The sequence below is a fragment of the Nesoenas mayeri genome (assembly GCF_963082525.1).
Source record: "Nesoenas mayeri genome assembly, chromosome: 16".
NCBI lineage: Eukaryota > Metazoa > Chordata > Aves > Columbiformes > Columbidae > Nesoenas > Nesoenas mayeri.
The window spans coordinates 13705342-13723440 of record NC_137562.1 but is presented as its reverse complement, the minus strand read 5'-3'; the positions used below and the strand labels follow the sequence as shown (position 1 = coordinate 13723440).

The 18099-nt window shown below is 49.9% G+C and overlaps 1 protein-coding gene across 2 annotated transcripts; it reads right to left on the bottom strand.

Annotated features, from left to right (window-relative positions):
* Positions 1-170: 170 nt before the first annotated feature.
* On the bottom strand, positions 171-13904 carry SGK2 (serum/glucocorticoid regulated kinase 2; the record flags this gene model as incomplete). 2 transcript variants are annotated; one of them, XM_080354613.1, is made up of 14 exons in its annotated part: positions 171-655; positions 874-963; positions 1365-1520; positions 1795-1890; positions 3252-3338; positions 3909-3945; positions 4443-4555; positions 5380-5511; positions 5832-5915; positions 6507-6564; positions 7123-7172; positions 7981-8038; positions 9224-9293; positions 13853-13904. In XM_080354613.1, the coding sequence occupies 14 exons, from the start codon at positions 13902-13904 to the stop codon at positions 500-502; spliced, it is 1239 nt and encodes a 412-aa protein (XP_080210739.1). In that variant the 3' UTR covers positions 171-499. The 2 variants fall into 2 exon arrangements, with proteins under 2 accessions (XP_080210739.1, XP_080210738.1); XM_080354612.1 differs by lacking the exon at positions 13853-13904 and adding an exon at positions 12718-12892.
* Between the last annotated feature and the right edge of the window lie 4195 nt (positions 13905-18099).

Sequence of the window (18099 nt, the reverse complement as noted above, 5' to 3'; positions counted from 1 at the left end):
ATTTCTCAGCCCAGTTCAAGATGAGTGGTTTAAGTGGCACAGTCCACTTAAAGCAATGAAGCCACTGCTCCTGGGAGTTAGTGTGGTGTTTCACTCTCTATTAGGGGGGCAAAGCAGTTGGGCAGAGTTAGCTCCTCCAAAACAAAACAAGAAAGTGTCCAGTTAGAGGACATGGCTGTTGATGTGAATGGTGGTACATACCTCAACCATAAATACAACCACAGTGAATACAATTCCACCAAGTAACACAGTACACTCAAGGGAAAATAATAATCAGTGTCTCACTTCTCTTGCCAGGGGAACAATCACTTAGAGAGAAATCCACCAAACAGCAAGAGTTAAGATTCCATCCCAGCCAGTTAGTGTATTAGTCCCAGTTTCCTTGAACCACAAGCAAAGGACAGTACCAACCCTTTGAGGAAAAAAAAAAAAAAAAGGGAAAAACTCAAACATAAAACCCATTCAGTTAAAATCTGGCTTCTCAGAGCCTGTATAAAACCTAGATGTCCTCTTCAGTTGGTGCATAAGAAAACCCTAAAAATGCATCTGAGGCACTGGAGCTGCTGGCTGCTAGGTCAGGCGTGTGGGTGATGGAGGTGGAGATCGCTTCTTGGGTGAATTCCGGGTCAAAGTGGCGCAGATCAGCTGGACCAGCCTAAGGCGAGGAGCAGAGATACACATCATTTTGAGTGAGCCAAGCCCAAACTGCTTGTGTTCAGACAGTCTAACACAGCTGTTCTTTCGAGAGTCATCACCACTGAGTCTGCAGTTCATAACCTGCACTTCAGCATCCCTCAGTGTCATCATAAGAAATGTAAAGATGATTCCTTTTGTACCACTATATAAGAGATACCAACAGAAATACCCACTTACCACATTGGGGTTAAATGGAGGAGTGATCCTCTTGTGGTACAAATCATCCCAGTTTATTGGGCTGAAGAATACGTGGTTCTTTATCTCAAGCTGCATAGAAAGTGAGGGGAGAAAAAGTCACTCTTCTGCCAATCCTCCTTTTTGAGGACCTGCCAGCTGGTTTCACAGCATTAAGTGGCTGAATTGATTCTTGGAGCTACCACATATCCATGTAGGGCCCACGTGGCAATTCTTTAATACATGGGGGCCATGGTCCAGGATTCCCTTAAAGGCAGATGACACCCTCACACACTGGTGTCCTAACTTGCCACCACACCTTTCCCTTGGGAAATCCAAGTAAACCCCTTACGCCCCTTTTTAGGAGGCTGAAGAGACATCAACCTGCATGGAAAGCTTTTTTTCCAAGACAGTGCCATTATCACAAAAGAAAGGCTCAAAATAGAAATGTTTTCTATCCATCCTCCCTCCTGATCGTAATGGAAACCACCTACAAAGTCTGTCTTGGCACCCAGCCTCCTCTTCTGGTCCTTGTGGAGAAGTCCCTGAAGGATGTCACAAGCTGCCACAGTCTTGCTTCCTTGGATGTGGAGTGGCTTGTGCAGAATGTTGTCATACATTTGAGACACATCCCGGCTGTAAAAAGGAGGCTAATTTGAAAGAGAGGAGAAGCAGCCAGGTAAAACATGAGCTACCATATGGAACCACACATCGCAGGTCAAAGTGAGTCCTGCAGCAAGTAGGTGAGGGAGACCTGCCACATACTTTCTGTTCAAAAGGACAATAGTATGATTGAACCAGCTCATCTAATTCAGAATTCAATTGTCTGTGTCAGGTACCATGTGAACACCAGATCAATCTCACACAGCTTTTGAAAATAAGTTCTCCAGCATGTAAAGTAAAAGAGTCTGCTTCCAAACTTACCAGTCCAAACAGCATTTCATAGAGGACAGCCCCTAGGCACCACCAGTCCACTGTCCTGTCATACGGCTGCTTCTTTAGCACCTCGGGAGCCAAGTACTGGGAAGATTCAGAAGCAAATATTGGAGTCAGATTCTAAAGGAAGGTCTTTGTCCTCCTAAGTATGCAAAACTAGCTGCAGTGCAAGCAGAACAAACGCATTAGGAAGCACACAGATGCAATTCCTACCCCGCTTTGATGGATTCCCCACTTGCTTCAGAGCAATGGGTTTGAAAGACACCTACCAAATTCCCCCAAAGCATTTCTCTTCCTATAGAGAACTTGCACAAGGATTTGCCACCCACCTCTCAGCTGGGCTATCTGTCCTGCAATGGCACATTGCATCTCTAAGAAGCTGCAGCTTTCAATCCCACTAAGTCTGTCCAAAGCAGCAAAACGACCAATAACCATCATCAGGGAGCAACAGTCAAGAATTCAAGCTGCCTGCAGAACAAGCAGCACACTGACCCTGGTCTCACACAGCGTTATCACTGTCAACTATCAGGCTCCTTATCTAGGGCAGAGGAGAACAAGCAAACAAACACACACCACAAACAAACGAAGACAACTCGCTGCCCCCCCCCAAAAAAAAAAAAAACAACACAAACCAGACATACACACACACAAAAATCCACAAAACAGACTTCAAACATTCCTGCTTAGTTCATGCTGTACTATTGCACAAGAGGGTCCACACTGAAATCCGAGGGCTGCTACCAGGAAGCTCCCATCCGTTCTACAGAGCTTGAACACTGAAAGGTGTCTTGTTTACAGACCCTTCTTCAAGCCACCCAAGGAGGGCCAGCAGGACAGGTGTATTACTGAAACCAAAGTGCTACCAAAATCCCCAGCTTAGCAAGAAGTGGGAAAAAACCCCTCCCATAAGCCAAACTGGAGACAGGTTGTAGCAAAACCTGTTTGAGGTGCATTAGAGAAAATGCCTGCTCCTCTCCCCTGCACAGAGTGTTCTGCAGCTCCCGCACACCAAGGACACACAGAGGAGCTCAGCAAGGTCCTGTGTGCGTCGGTGCCAGCAGGATCCGCGTTCTGCAGCTCCAGGGTATCGGAGCAGGTAAACAGCCTGGTCACAGGCTCCCAGGGTCAAGGTTGTCTCCACAGCCACCTGCAGCAGCCCCAGTTTCACAACACCAGCCATTTCCAAGCACAGAGATCCCTGCCCCGATAGCACAGCAAGTTTGGAATACTAATCAGCTGTCACAGGTAAAAATGTATCTGCTGAGTAGGGGAAGCCTTATCTGAACTCCAGCTTCGGGCTGACAGCCTGAAAGGGCCCAAAATGTTCTAATTCACAGACTACATTTTGAGAAGTTGAGCACACACACAAGTCTGAGCCCCAGAGCAGCAAATCTCTGAAGGCTTTGAGCCCCCAGGTCACAGAGAACCCCCAGCACACACTGTACCTCAGGAGTGCCACAAAAAGTAGATGTTGTCTCCTCTTGCTCCATTCCTTCTTTGCAGAGTCCAAAGTCTGTCAATACTACGTGTCCCTAAAGAAGGGAGGGACACTTCAGCTTGGACTACTCTTTCTAGAGAAGAGACAGGACTTCCAAGCATTGGGCTTCACATTGCATCTCATGCATGTTTTAGTTCCTCACTGTTCATCTGCTTCCCCTCCTATAGTACAAGTACAGGAGCCTACAGAGAAAGATCTGGACTTTTTTTAGTTGATTTGACTACAGCTACGTAGCTATGAAGAGATGCAGCACTGCTTTGCCACTGCTTTATGGCAGAGCCAGTCGATACAGCAGTCACCACCAGAGCAGCACCCATTACTTGCTCTTAGCATCCTTGACCCCTGCTCTTAGCATCCCTAATCCCTGCCCAGAAGTCAGGTCCCAGCTCTTTGGAACAAGCAGAGACTGCTCCAAGTGTGCAGCTCTGCAGAGAGCAGGCTCACTCCCTCTTGCAGGGTCTGCACAGATATGCAGTGATACATACATACATACAAAACCCATACAGTGAAGCAAGTATAGCCCAGCTTGCAGAAATATAGCCCTCTGTTTATAGTCCTGATGATTTCAAAGACAGAAGGAAGGCAGCACAAGCTGTGAATATACCTGGCAATCCAGAAGGATGTTCTCAGGTTTTAAGTCCCTGCAAGACAAAAAAGTGCTGTTTGAGCAGATTTGGCCAGATATTTAGGAAAGCCAGATCTGAAACACCATCAGTTAAGAACAGGACATAACAAAACCTCCCAATCCAGTTCACCAAGACCTTCACAGAGCGCAGATTCCCATCACTGTTTGGTATCAACATACATGCAAACATAGAGGGACTGCTGTTGAACAAGGTCAGGTGCTAGCCTGCATATCTATGCATGAATTGCTGCGGAGAGAAAATGTCTTACTTATTGAGCCAGGTTTATTTTAGCTCTGTACCCTTAACCTTTCTCTTTCACACTATCAGACTGGGAATATTTATTGCCCATCAAGATGCATCTGCATGGAACTGTCTTGCAGGATAAAGTGCCAGTTGTGCACTGTCTTATCTCTGCACTGTCTTGTCAGTGAAGCCCTTTTTCTCCCCAGCACTGCACACAGCCTGGCTGGGCAAACTTGGTGTCCCTGCTGTCCTTGGCAGATGTGCCTTACCTGTAAATGATGTTTAGGGAATGCAGGTACCCGATTGCACTAGCGACTTCTGCAGCATAGAATCGAGCCCGGGGCTCACGGAAACACCGCTCCCTTTGCAAGTGGAAGAAGAGCTACAACGAGATCATAAGGTGGATCATTCCTTCTCTAAAAAACTGAAGGATAACTAGAACAAGCCTGAAAGCCAGCTACTCGAGTGAAAACCAATTTGCAGCGACATATGAACAGCACCAAATAAGCTGAAGCTAAATGACTTTAGCAATCTAAACACCTTTCCAGAAATTGCTTCATTTGTCCTACTCATGTCACCCCCTTACTTAATACATCATCCCAAAGCTGGTAATCTGCTGATCTAATTAAGTTTTCTAGTTTGCTACAACCTACAGGACAATTATAGCTGTAGTACGGCCATGAAGAGAAGTACATGCACAGCACTGAACCCGCTAAGATCCCCAATGTGAGTTAGACTTGGAAAAGACATCCATATTAACTGTATCTCCCAGCCAGTTTCAGGTAGCACAGAAAAACACAGCTGAGGAGAGAGGAGCTTCTACAGGACAGAAGACATTTGACCTGCTGTAGTGGAATCACAAGACCTCTAGACTGGAATCCAGAGCTGGCCCGCAAATGACTTTTGCCCAAAGCTCACCAACATCATCAGCATTTCCAGTATTCTCCAGAGAATTTTAAAACACCCCAGCACTTGTTTTTCTCAGTGTTTTTGCCTTGGGAATCAGCTGGCATGGGTCATATCCAGCAAGATCTTCAGTCAACATATAGGTGAATGCCAGCCACTCCCAGCTGGTCCTTGCCAGCAGTCAAGGCAACATTATACTTCAACATAATTATCTTCTGACAAGAAATTTTCAGGCAACAAAGCAGTTAGTTTGGAAAGGACCGTAAAGAGGATTAAAATAAAGCCTGTACATGCACTCACCTCTCCCCCGTTTACATAATCAAGCACAAAATAAAGCTTCTCCGAAGTCTGGAAGGAGTAATGGAGTCCCACAAGGAAGGGGTGCTTGACGTTTTTCAGGAGCACGTTGCGCTCTGCCATGATGTGGTTTTGCTGTAAGTAGGAAAGGAGTTAGAGTTTCAGGCAAAAGTTCAGTGCAGTCCACCATATGGACCCATTGCTGTTCTGAAAGCAAGTAGAAGCTGCAAGTTCTACAGGGTCAGCTCTAGCTCCAGAAAGGAAACCAATCTCTCCTCTCTAACCTGTTTCATCCCGGTTCTTCTCCATTTTCCCATGGCACCAAGAAATCCATGTTTAACATGCGGCTTGTCTACATGAATGCTCACTCAGCCACAATACATACCAATTATATTACCAGGATTGCTCATACACTGACCTCTATTTACAGAAGTAGCCAAAGACAGCAGACATACCTCTTTTTTCTTTAGGATGGTTTTCTTATGCAAGACTTTCACAGCATAAAAAGTCCCATCACACTTGCGCTTGGCCAGGAGAACCTGCAACAGAAGGTGCTGGTCATCAGTTTCAGTCTCACCTTGTGCCACTTGAAGAGTATTTTTCTCATTAGCTCAACACTCCTGTGAGTGATTATACACAGAGTACAACCTGACAGGGTCAGGTACAAAGCTGTAAAGACCAAGCTCCAGCCCACTGACTTGCCAGCATTTTCTCATTGTCAGAAAAAGGAACATGACATCTCCACAATACTTCTCTTACCTAAAAAGTGTGTTTGGACTATTTGTGGACAATCCATTAATAGTGGATCCTGACGATCAAGTCATAGATTTGTCTAGAGATCTTTTATTAACTGAAAAAGTCTGAGGCCTATTTTAAACCAATTACTGTTCATCACCATCCTGAGCATAAAACATCTCACCCTTCTGTCCCTAGAGAGGCTGCAGGGCAGCTCAAAGTAAGGATGGGCTATGCAAACCCTATCTCAGGTCTTGTCTGGGCCCAGTCCCATTCAGACCAAACCCCTCAGGAGTGGGGCAAGCAAAAGACACAGCCAGAAACTCTTCCAGTAGGGAAGTCTCTTTCCAAGCTGCCTCCAGAGAGCTACAGCCCACCTGTACAAATCCACTTACTTTTCCAAAGCTTCCTTTGCCAATAACCTTCAGGAAGTCAAAGTCTGTTGGCTTGGCACTGTTGGGGAAGAATGAAGCAAGTTAATGTTTCTGGGAGAGAAACATGCAACAGCAACACTGCCATCAAAGCAGAGTTCCTTTGTGGAAACACAAGTGCTTGTGAAAGGGATTAAAGTGGCCCTTGCTCCCAGCCAGCAAGCAGGGGATTAACACTATGTGTGTCCTGCACCCAGCAGAGGATGAGCAATCCCTCAGCATCCCATCTGCAGAACACAGCCACAGTGAAAGCACCTCTCAGGTGACACAGCTCATCCCCATTTCTAGAGAAAGAGTCAGGGAGCCAGCAGTGATGAGGAAGGTCTTCCCTTCCTACCCCTCAAGAGAAATGGGACAAAGGGCTGCAGACATGGACAGGAGAGGGTGACTATGATAACAGGGACCCGCTATAGCTACTTGTCTTGAAAGCTGGTGCATTGGTGATACACATGACATTAAAGGCCAAGTAATATAATTGTGAGGACATTGCAGACACCACCCACATGAGACACAGGCGTTCCCCTGCCAGATCTCTTCCCTGCATGCTCCACACCCTACCTGGCTTCTGCAGGGGGCTTACTTGGGGTTAGCAGAAGGTCCAAGGTTGATGTTGTCAGTTGGTGTTGGAGGCTAGGGAAGATAACGATCACGTTATTCACAGGGACCATGCTGCAGGTTGTGCTTTTCTTTCCTCAGTCCAGCATCACTTGCACAGAGTCACTGATAAACACCCGTCAGCAAAAGACAGAGTGGATGTTTTGGCAAACTTTTTAGTGGTGGGGAAAGGGAGAACAGAGCTCTGCATTAAAGTAATATCATCCCTGAGCTGGAGGCTGCAGTAAGCTAGAGTCTGGGCTGAAGACCTCATCCCATACTTGCCCAAAGAGCAAGAGTACTAAGCAACTGCTTAGCTCCTCATTTGAGGCTTCCCAGCCCTGCTGTGCTACCAGAGGAAAGGCACTGCATGGTTTAGTTGCTCACCACAGCACTGAAACAAATGCCTGTGCACATCTGAGACAGAGGAGCACCCCTGCAGCAGGACACCAGCACCCCCAAACCCTGCAGCCCTCTGCCTGCTCCCATTGAGCCCCAAAACTGCCAAGTCTGGAGCCTTGGAAATGGCCTTATACACACCCAGCACCCTAGAGGTGCAGCCTCCCTCTTCCCAACAAGAAGGAGGTACATACAGCTTTCCTCTTCTTCCTGCTCCCCAGGCATCTTCCCTTCCTCAGACTCTGGGAGCATTATGCCTGGTCCAGAAGGCTGTATAGGGCCTCTCTGCTCTCCTTTTTCTCCACCCAGCATCACCCACAGGGGCAAGGCAGCAGCAAGACTCCCAGGAAGCTAATGCAGGCTCTCCTTGCTTTTCTACCACAGGCACCAGCCCCTCTCTTCATCCTAATGGTGAGGACTTGCTGGCACAGTACAATGGTCTCACCTGGGTGCTTTTGTCCGGGCTCCGGGAATGATCCATTAAAAAAACAACGCGTTCAGCACTTGGAAAAAAGAAGAGCAAGCGAGTATTGGAACAAAGTCCAAGAGAGAAACAGCTTCACATCATTAACCTGCCAGGAACCAGCACAAATCCCAGTGCATGTTCCCCTTCATCACAGGAGACCTCAGCTGAATTCCTTGGTGCACCAGTTGATGAGAACAAGTACAAACATATCAAATGCCACAGATAGCCCTTGATTTACAGTTGCAGCAACAGGTCAGGGCGCTGACATGTGAAGACCAGTGCAGCCCCAGCAGCAGCAGAGCATCAGGGCCGGACAAAATTGAAGCCCTCTAGCCACAGTCAGACCCCTCTCAATGCAGACACAGCCCCCTCTGCACCACACAGGGATGCTGCAGCACCCAGCTCTGCCACCCAGCATCCCCACAGGGCAGCCAGGACAGTCCCAACTGGTCCCTCCATCATTTGGGCTGGCAGCAGCTGGAGACCGTTCCCCCAGGGCAGAGCAGGACAGTTTGGGATTGGTGACACTGCAGGAAGAGGGGCTGGCCATGGCAGCCAGGGTGGGCTCGGTGAGCAGAGGCGTTAAAGCACAGGACTGTCATCTACCCAGTGCTGCTGGGGCTGGAGAAGTTGGACTTGAACACTTGTTTCAGAGCCAGCCTGCTCAAGCATTGCTGAGGAGGGATGGGTCCTGCCACCCCAGACATTCCTCCCCCTGGTTTTAGGGGTTCCCCCATGCTCCTTGCAAAAGCCAGGATTAAAGAAATGACAGAAGGCATAATAAAAGCTCCATACCCTTCTCCTCTGCCCCAGAGTGCTTTGTCCATTCCCCCTCAGCCCCACCAGACTCTCACACACCTGTGGGCTCTGACAGCCCCTGTCCCCCAGCCACCCTGTCCCTTCCAATAAAAGGTGCCCAAAGATCCCACCAGCCCCTCCAGATCTCACCTGTGGGTGCTCCCCCTCTCCACCCCTGCACACCTCCGTGCACAGACCTGCAGCCATCCCGGATCCCCTCTGCTCAGTGGCCGGGCTGAGCAGGGCAGGGATGGCGGGTGGCAGCGGGTGCTGGCGCCTGTCCCCAGGGCCTGCCCACATCTGCGCGGTGCCAGCCAGCTCCATTCACCGCCCTGCCAGCGCCGGGTTATCAGGCTGAGCTTTTTAAAGGGCTCTCATCCCGCCAGGAGGTTTTCCATACTCACTACAAGATTTTCATACTCACTACGAGCAGAGCCTGGAGCCAGAGGCTTTGATGGTCTGTCCTATCCTCTCACGGCCCTGCTTGATGAGTTCTGCAAGGAAAAGTTGGAGCATCGAAGGCTATTAGCTGGTGGCATGATCACAAGTGCACAGAGGCATGTTTGTTCTTCACTGACCTTGCTCTTCTCTCCACAGCCGCCCTCCTCCCCCTTCCACCCACATACCAAAATAACCAGAAAATTATAGGAACCAGGACAGCTCCCCTCCCAGCCCTGCCAGGAGCCCTCAATAGCTCACAGGATGGGGAGAAATGCAACAACACAGTTGCTCTCTCTCATGGCAGAGGAGACTGGCTAAAACACCACCCTCAAGCCTCCTGAGCCACCCCTGGGTCCCCAGGAGGGACAAGGAGAGCGTTCACAAGGACGATGTTGTACTGGGGTACGTCACACACTTGGCATATCCACTGCTCCTTTCATTCAGGACTCCACGAGTAATTAGGGACATGAATGAAACCTTTCAGGACCCCGCAGGAGGTAAGCCAGCACAAACACATTGCAGCGAGTAAGTGACTTGCCCAAGGACACGCAGCCAGTGCCAGAAGCCGGGATTCCCACCATGGATCATCCCTGCTCGGGCGGTTGCCACCACCCATCGTCACCTTGCCCTTCACAGAGATGCAAAGCCCTGAACCCTGCTCTCTGCTGCACAGGCTGAGCAAGAGAAAAGCCCAAGAAGTGCAACCTGCGCAGAGGAGTTCCTTGTTTTGCTTAGGAGCAGATAAAAATATTCCTAGACTCAGTTTAACTCCCTGGCTCAGCCTTAATTTTGCTACTGAAGGGAAAGAACCAAAGCGTCCAGAGAAACACATACTCCCCTCTCTCCTCAAAAAAAAAAAAAGCCTTCATAGATACAAGCAAATTATCATCCTGGAACAGCTCTTCTATGGACCAAGGATTTGGCAGCAGTGATTGCCAGAGCCCATGTCCCTGGGCAAGGAGTTTGTAGGACGATGACAAGATTTGAAGCAAACACAAGCCCATTTGCAGAGCCCTTCCCACACAGCTCTGGGGATGTGGCAGATTGCAGGAGCTGCACGCTCCAGAGATCCACCAACCACGCACCACCAGCAGCTCCAGGACCTGTTGATTTGGCGAGGAGCCAGTAACCAGGATGTAGTTTTAGAGTTTCTGAATGGACAGGGAAGAGGAAAGCAGGCATTTAAAGAAACATAAACCATTCAGTGAATGAGCTTACCACATCAGGCTGGTCTGAGACCCTGACCTTGGCCAATACTTGGCCCTGGAGCAGGTCCAAGAGCTTGTCCCAGCAGGCAGCACCCAGACAGATCAATCCCCATCTCCTCCCACTTGACACAGTCTTTATTTCCCCAACAGTCTGGTTCTCCCTGGCTCACTGAGGTCTGCTGAAGGTCATACAACGCCTGCCTATGGGCTGCTCAACAAACCAGACAGATATCATGGTCACAGCAGAAGGACATCAGTCCTGCTCTCCAAATCTGAACCCTCACAAGCTGGTTTTCAGCCCCAGGATCCACATGCTGTCATAAACACTCTTCTGATCCCAGACTCAGGATTCCCTTCAGACACAGGTGAAGATGTCACCGCTTGGGCATCTTGGGCAAACCAAAACGCATCCACCTGGTTTGAGGTGTTTGCTGGTAGCACAGGATGCAGGACAAGCTCCCGACTTGCTCCAAGGGGCTTGGACAAGGCTGCTTTAGCAAAACCTCCACAGCTGCAGCCAGGCAGGAGCACCAGCAGCGAGCAAAGGCTGCACAGCTCTCCAGGGTCACAGCCTGGCAGCCTATTCATGCTTTCCTCCACCAGCCCCATTCTGCTCCACTGCTGCTTTGCTGGAAGTGAAGCTACTCAACAAGTCCCTGCTGACCAAGGGCAGCATTTTCTAGCAAAGCTATTTCATTAAGTGCACTTGCTCTGAGCAAGAGTCTTTCTTTCTGCACTGAAGTACCATGCACATTTTTAGGATAATTATACCCACATCCAATATCACTTTCTATTCAGGCTCAGAGCCACCTTCTTCAACCCAAGCTCACCTTTGAAGCCAGGTTAGTTTCTGGTTTAAATCTCCCAAGCAGCCAAAAAGGCTTTTCCTTATCACTAGCAAACCTCACTCCCCCTAAAGCACAAAGATTTCTTGAGCGCACACACGCTGAACAACAGAATCAGAAATAGGTCACGAAAATACGCTGGAATCCTTGGTCGTACATGCCCGGCTGCATCCCTCCTTGTGCCTGCCGGGGCAGCAGGGATGCTCCAGGCACGGCCAGGGCCACAGAGAGCATCAGCAAGCAAGTCTAGGAGTTTCCTGATATGAAGTGACTATAACACACCAGGAACAAACATATGCACCCTCTACCCCCCTCCCCAAAGACCATTTCACCCCAACACCCAGGGCCAGAGGCACCCCCAGGCAGCAGGAACCCACTAACACAACATAAAGCTGCTACTTACAAGTTGGAGCAGTTACTGCAGCTAAATTTCCCCCCACCAAACACCCCTCAGTAACATACGGTTTCTTCCCAGCACGAGCAGCTCCCTCTCCCTTCAACAGTTCTGCCAGCGCTGACCCACATTCCCATGCTAGCCCAGCGTTATTTGCTACAAACACATTACTAATGCAACGCGTACCTTGCACGGAGAAGCAACCTCATAGACTCGTCATCTGCAAAGCTGCCTCCCACCCTCTCCCCTGATGTCACAGCTCTCAGCATCTCCTACCTAACCTAGATTGCAAACCCCTCCGAGCAAGTGCTTCATCCTCTCCTGCTCTGGAAAGGGCTGGTTGCCAGCACAAAGAGGCAAGGAGGCCTGGCAGGCTGTCACCGGGGCAGCAGGTGATGGTTGGGGAGCAGCGCAGGTTTTGGAGGAGCAGGTTGAGATAGGGGCACATAATGCAGCCCACAGCTTTCACCCATTACAGGGGCTGCATGCAGCATAAGGAAGAGATGCCCCAGTTTTAGCTCCAAGAAGGGGCACAAGGGGAATTCAGAAGGAGGAGGGCTCCTGCAAACACATGCTTTTACTAGCAAGAAAAAAAAAGCTCAAGCTTTCCCCTGCTACAGATCCAAAAGATACCTCCAGGCCAGCACTGAGCTCTGCTTTCATTGCCACTGGAGCTCTACAGCACACAGCAAGTCCAGGGAAAGGTTAGGAAAGACTTTAAAGGACTTCTTCACTTGGGGAAGCTTTCTTAGCCACCCTCTGCAGAGCTCCCAGTTTGTCCAGTTTTCTCTTGTGGATCCTTTTGCTTATACCCCAGGGACACAGCAAACCAGAGCAGGAACCCCAGCCAAGCAGCCCTGGCTCCAAGCAAGCCAGAGCTCACAAACAACCCTGCACATTTTAAAGAAAAACTGCATGCAAAGCTGGAGAAAGAAGGAGAAGAAAAAGCAGATAGCTAAAGCTTGAACAAATAATCTCATATTGAAAAAAAATAATCTCATGAAAATAGAAAACAAAGCATCAAACACACCTGGGAGCACATCTCCCAGCAGAGGCTGTGTCCTGAAGCAAGGGAAGCAGCCCACAGCCAGCGAGCACAGAGACGCCTCATTCTCCACACTCCCCATCCTTGCACCAGCCCACCCTGCCACCAGCTCTTTCCTAAAACTCAGAAGGGAATAGCTTGATCTCCCACAGCAATTCATTGAGCCCACAAACAACCCCACCTTCTCAGGGGGCCACTACTGCCCCCCTGCAGCCCTTTAAAGAGAGCAGGAAAGGATGATCAGCTGCAAAAAATGAAGAAACACCTGCTGGGTATACCCAAGGCATGAGAACTTAAGTGGGGGTGGTAGTTTGGGATGAGGAGGGAAGGGTGCAGGTGATGAGTGAGAGCCAATTACATCCCAGACAGCATCTCAGGTGTTCAGAATGATTTTCTATACCATAGTAGGCTTGAAATTTGTCCACTGTCCTATGGTTTGGAGGAAGGTCAAAACTGTTGTTTGGTTCAGTTCAAACCCAGAAGAAGCTGCTGCTTCCAGTGTCCTTCACCCACACAGGAAGACTGCAGCTTGGGGCAGCCAAATTGGTGCTTTGCTGCAGTATTAAATGCAAACATAATACATGTGGAGGGAAACACCTGGTGTCAGAGACATGCAGTGGTCTGGGAGAAGAGAGACCAAGCTCTGTGCAAAAGGAGGCATTAGAGGAGGGCTGGTGTCTTCCCGCTCTCTTCATTAAAAATAAAGCAGTTGCCTTTTGCTCCTGTTGTCATTTCATATAAAATCTCCCACATGCAGCTAGAGCAGGAGGAAAACCAGCTTCCCTGGGGGAGCAGAGGGACTGGTCCACACAGGACAAATCCCTTCCCCCAAACTACAGACGAAACATCTGAAACATCTCATGTTCTTATGTGTAACAAGAGAGAGGAAGCAGCATGTTGCTTGAAATATTGTTCTCTCTCAGGTCAAAGCCTGATTTTTTTGCTCAGCCAACATCCTCGCACACAACCGCCTCCTGGGCCAGCTGCGGGAGCTGGGAGCCAGGCTGGAGCCCACCTGGAAGATGTGCAATGGGGCTGTGCCAGCTGCTCCACAGCCCAGCCCTCCACGCCCTCGCTGTCCCCAGGGGTGTAGTGACACCATATCAGCCAGGAGCATTACCCTTTGTCTTCCCCAGGGTGGTGGAGGAGGGCTCCATCCAGGCCACGTACATAAAGCCAACTGAAATGGTCTCTTCTCTTTATGGCTGGAGCTCAGCGACCAGCACCAGGCGTCCTCGGGCAGCAGAGCACACTGATATTTCTCCGGCTGCAAAGGCAAAGGGCACAGGAGTCAGAGGAGGAACAAGCCCTCGGGTGCAGCACTGGCTGCCCACCAGCCGGGCATAGATCTGGGACATGGGACTGGCTCCCCGACCAACACCCACCATGTTTGGGCTGGTGGGGATCGGGGTGCTCAGGTCACTCTGGGCTCTGCCACCACTCCAGTGTCCCTCTCTGTGCACCCCTCTGGAAAGTGCTTTGGGACTGGCAGAAGAAGGGTGCTCAAAGAGAGCTGGGTGGTACTGACTGGCTGTTTGGCTTCTGTACACCAGAAGAGATTTACCCTACAACTATTAAATTCACAGATTTCTGCTCTCAAGAAAGGATTTTGTTGTCTGATGCTTTTAAGGTGCTGAGAGTCAATTTGTCCTCCCTGTGCCCGGGGTGACTGGACTGGGACTGATGGCTCCATGGCATGAGAGAAGACATTCCCTGGAAGCCCAGGGACACACGGGCCACCAGCAAATCCCTGGCACAGAGCAGGTCCTCACCTGGGCATTCAACATCAGAAACCACCAGAGAGGTGGAACTTTCCTCCTCGCGCTGTCCATAGGCATCCACGGTCACAACCAGTAGTATCCCTTGCCTATGATGGGACACATCAATGCCATGCTGACAGGGCTGCTGGACATGGGAGCACTTGCAGGACATGTACATTGTATAGGCACATACATTACATAGATATGTACATTATATGGGCATGCAGGCACACATCCTTACAGGTGCTGCAGGCATTGCCCTGTACTTATTACACTAGGACTGACCTTGGCCTGTTCCCCTGCTCAGCACCCACAGGCTCCTAAACAAAATTAAGCAATTCCAGTAAAGCTGGAGAGCTGCTGGTGTCGGGTCTGGGTTTTGCCAGGATTACTGGTCTTCTGCACATAGGAGGCGTTTCCCTGCCCTCCAGAGAGCACTTCTGTGCCAGGAAAACCTCTGGCTGGACCTGGGTCCAGAGGTATGAGCAGCTCTGGGGTGATTTAACCCTTTCTGTGAATGTCCCCTGCCTGGGCAGGGCTCAGTCAGACCATGGTGGAAAAATCAAAGTGGGAACCAGCCATGGCCACAGAAAGCTGATTTTTCAGCTGCACTGGCACAGCTTGGAGCATTGCTTGTGCTTGGAAACATTTCCCTTTTCATGCCTCCACATCCCCAAGCCCTGCAAGGGGTCGAGGGCTGGGTGGTCTTGAACGGCTGAGCTTGGTCCCTCCGCTCTCCTCAGGGAAACCACGTTTGCAGCTTCTCCAAGGCAGAACACAGTGAACAACAGATCCAGACCCACCCTCTCTCCACACAGAGTAGTACCTTTTCCTCTTTCTAATATTTTATATGCTATGCATATATGCTATTTTGTAGGGAAAGGTGCATTATCTTAATCTCCCTATCTAGCAATAACCATAACCATAATCATAGAAGTGTCACTGAAGTGCAACCACACAATCCTGAGCAATTGGAATTGCAGGGAAGGGGCCAGATAAGAGTAAAACAAACATTTCACTAGAGAGCACAAAGCAAGTTTCCATCGACCTGCAGTGAAAGGTGACCTAAAATGTTTGGCCACTTGGTTATCTCTGCTGAGTAAGCAATAGGATAGGATAGGATAGGATAGGATAGGATAGGATAGGATAGGATAGGATAGGATAGGATATTCTTTAAAAGGTCAGAGCCTATTTCTTAATCTTAAGAGGATTCATGAAAGACTAAATAGACTATTGGTGACCACTGGGATTCTTCAAATTTCCTTTTTCCCGTCTACATTTTTCTTTGAGCTTCCAAAAGCCGGGATTCTGCCTCAGGCATTGCCTTTGATTTTGCCAAGGAATCCCACACGAGTGCTGGGAGGTTTCCCATGTTTTGGTGGAAGGAGCTAAGAGGAGGTCACTTGGGATCAGGTTTTTATTCTGAAGAACAGCTGAAGTGGCTTCGAGCAACTCTTGCAACTTTCTGTGCCTCTGTTTCAACAAATATGAATGTGGCAGAGTATTACTGATCTCTTGTAAAGCCTTTACATCTTCAGAGGAAGAAACGCCTGATCTTATCATTGCCTTTAAATTAGTTTGCTGGGACTTTCTTGCTTCCAAGCATTTTTTCAAGTGTGGGCACGATGTCAGTGAATAAATAACATGAAGTTGGGAGCAGACTATTAAGCGACCCTTCCTCTCCTGGCTGCCCAGCCTTGTCCTTGGGGAAGGTGCAATTCACCTGCTTGCTGTCCTGTCCTCCCCTCCCCAGCAGGACTTTACGATATATTGCATACTATGTTTTAGAGCCTTTCTTAAAACAAATCTACAATGTTTTTGGGGGGATGAGCACCCCTGTTCTCTGCAGCACGGTCTGATGCAGGCTGTGCCCACAGCTCCAGCCCTGAGTGTGACCAGCCTGGCGGGGACAAGGGCAGAGAGGCAGTTTCCCGGCCAGATTGAGCAGGGCTTAGCAGCTTGGAGACAGCTCAGAGAGCCTGAAAACAGGCCCCTTGCTGCTGGCACAGTGCTTGTTTCTTTAGGAAAGCTTGTGGGCAAAGTGTCCCTCAGAATGCCTCCCTCTGCCCTGCTCTGTCCCCATCACCATCCCTGAGAGCTGCTGACTGCAGCTTCACTGCATGGGATACAAGTTTTCACCTCTCTTTATCCACATGCAAAAGCCGGGAAGCAACTGGTGCTGGTGCAGCTGGAGATTGTCTCCAGCAGAGCTTTATATACTGGATCCAGTGAGCAGCTCAGTCCAAACTGGGCCAAGTGTTGCTCAAGGAATCATCAGGACCTGTCAGTCTGTGCAAGAGCAGCAGCTCTGTGCTGCAATCTGCTGAGCCCATCTCATCCCCTGCTCTGGTACCGAGCAGAAACAGCCCCCCTGTCCTGCTGGAGAGGGCTCTGGGATGCCCTGTTAGAGCACTATTGGGCACGGCATCCCCGAGCTTCACCAGGCCCAGCCTGGCTGCAGAGACGCAGCCAAAACCACCCGAAATTTCAGGTGCAAACCTCACCCTTCGAGTGCTTGCTGCAAAAGCTCAGTGCAACACCAGACTCCTTTCCCTGGGGCTCAGGGACATGGAGGGACACATGCTCAGTCGCCAGCTAACTCTGCTTCTCTGCCAGCTCCTGAAATCACACAGGATCAGAAACACTTGTGGCTGCTCCCCACGGGAGCTCACCCTGGGAGGTGAGCTGGTGTGGGGCTGTAGACACACAGAGGGTGATGGAAGCTCCTTGTGATGGAAGTTTCCTGAGAGAAGCACAGTTAATGCAAGAAACTTTTTCACCTTATACAATATTTCCAGGGGGGAGCAAGGAGCCTGCTTCTCTCCTCTCTGGATTCTTCCACATCTGGAAATGAAACCCTCTCTGCTTCCACCTGCTGAATCTGAGCCAGACCCTGGAAGCAGCTCTCCCACGGGCCAGCCGAGTCCCTGGCAGCAAGGGAGAAGTCCTGCACAAAAACCTCTGCTTCTACCAAACAGCTTCGGGACCTCATCAGGAGAAGGGAGATTCATGATCACCCCAGATAAAGTAAATCAACGTTACCTGCAGAGAAGGAGGCGCAGAAGCCGGGTTCCTGGGCTCGGGCAGTGTGGCCAGTGGGTGCTGCCAACGCTCCCACTGTGGAAAGCAGCATGTACCGCTCTCCGTCCTGTTGTTTTTATTTTGGCAATTCGGTCTGAAGGTTGAAGGAAAAGTCCGAAGGAGTGGCTTGTGGCAGGAAGTAAATGATTACCCTGCTACTGCTCTCCCAGGGGACCGAGGCACAGGGAGCTGGGGTGGGAGAGGAAAATCCCTCCTTGGGGAGATTAGAGGGCAGCTGGCTGGCAGGGAAGTGCGAAGGGTCAGAACAAAGTGCTCTGTTCACCGGAGGCTGTGCCGGGTCACATGCCAGGTCCTAGCAGAGGTAATGAGGCATGAGACACCGCACAAACCCGCCAGAGCTCCTGGACGTGAGCAAGACCCACTGCCGATCCACCAGCAACCACAGAACTTGCCAGCAAGGAAGGTGCTGAGTGAGGTGCTGCATCCAGGGCAGGAGATCCAGGGACTTCTACACGCTTGAACTTTGCAGGTGCAGCAGTCCTACAACCTCACTTCTGCCTCCTGT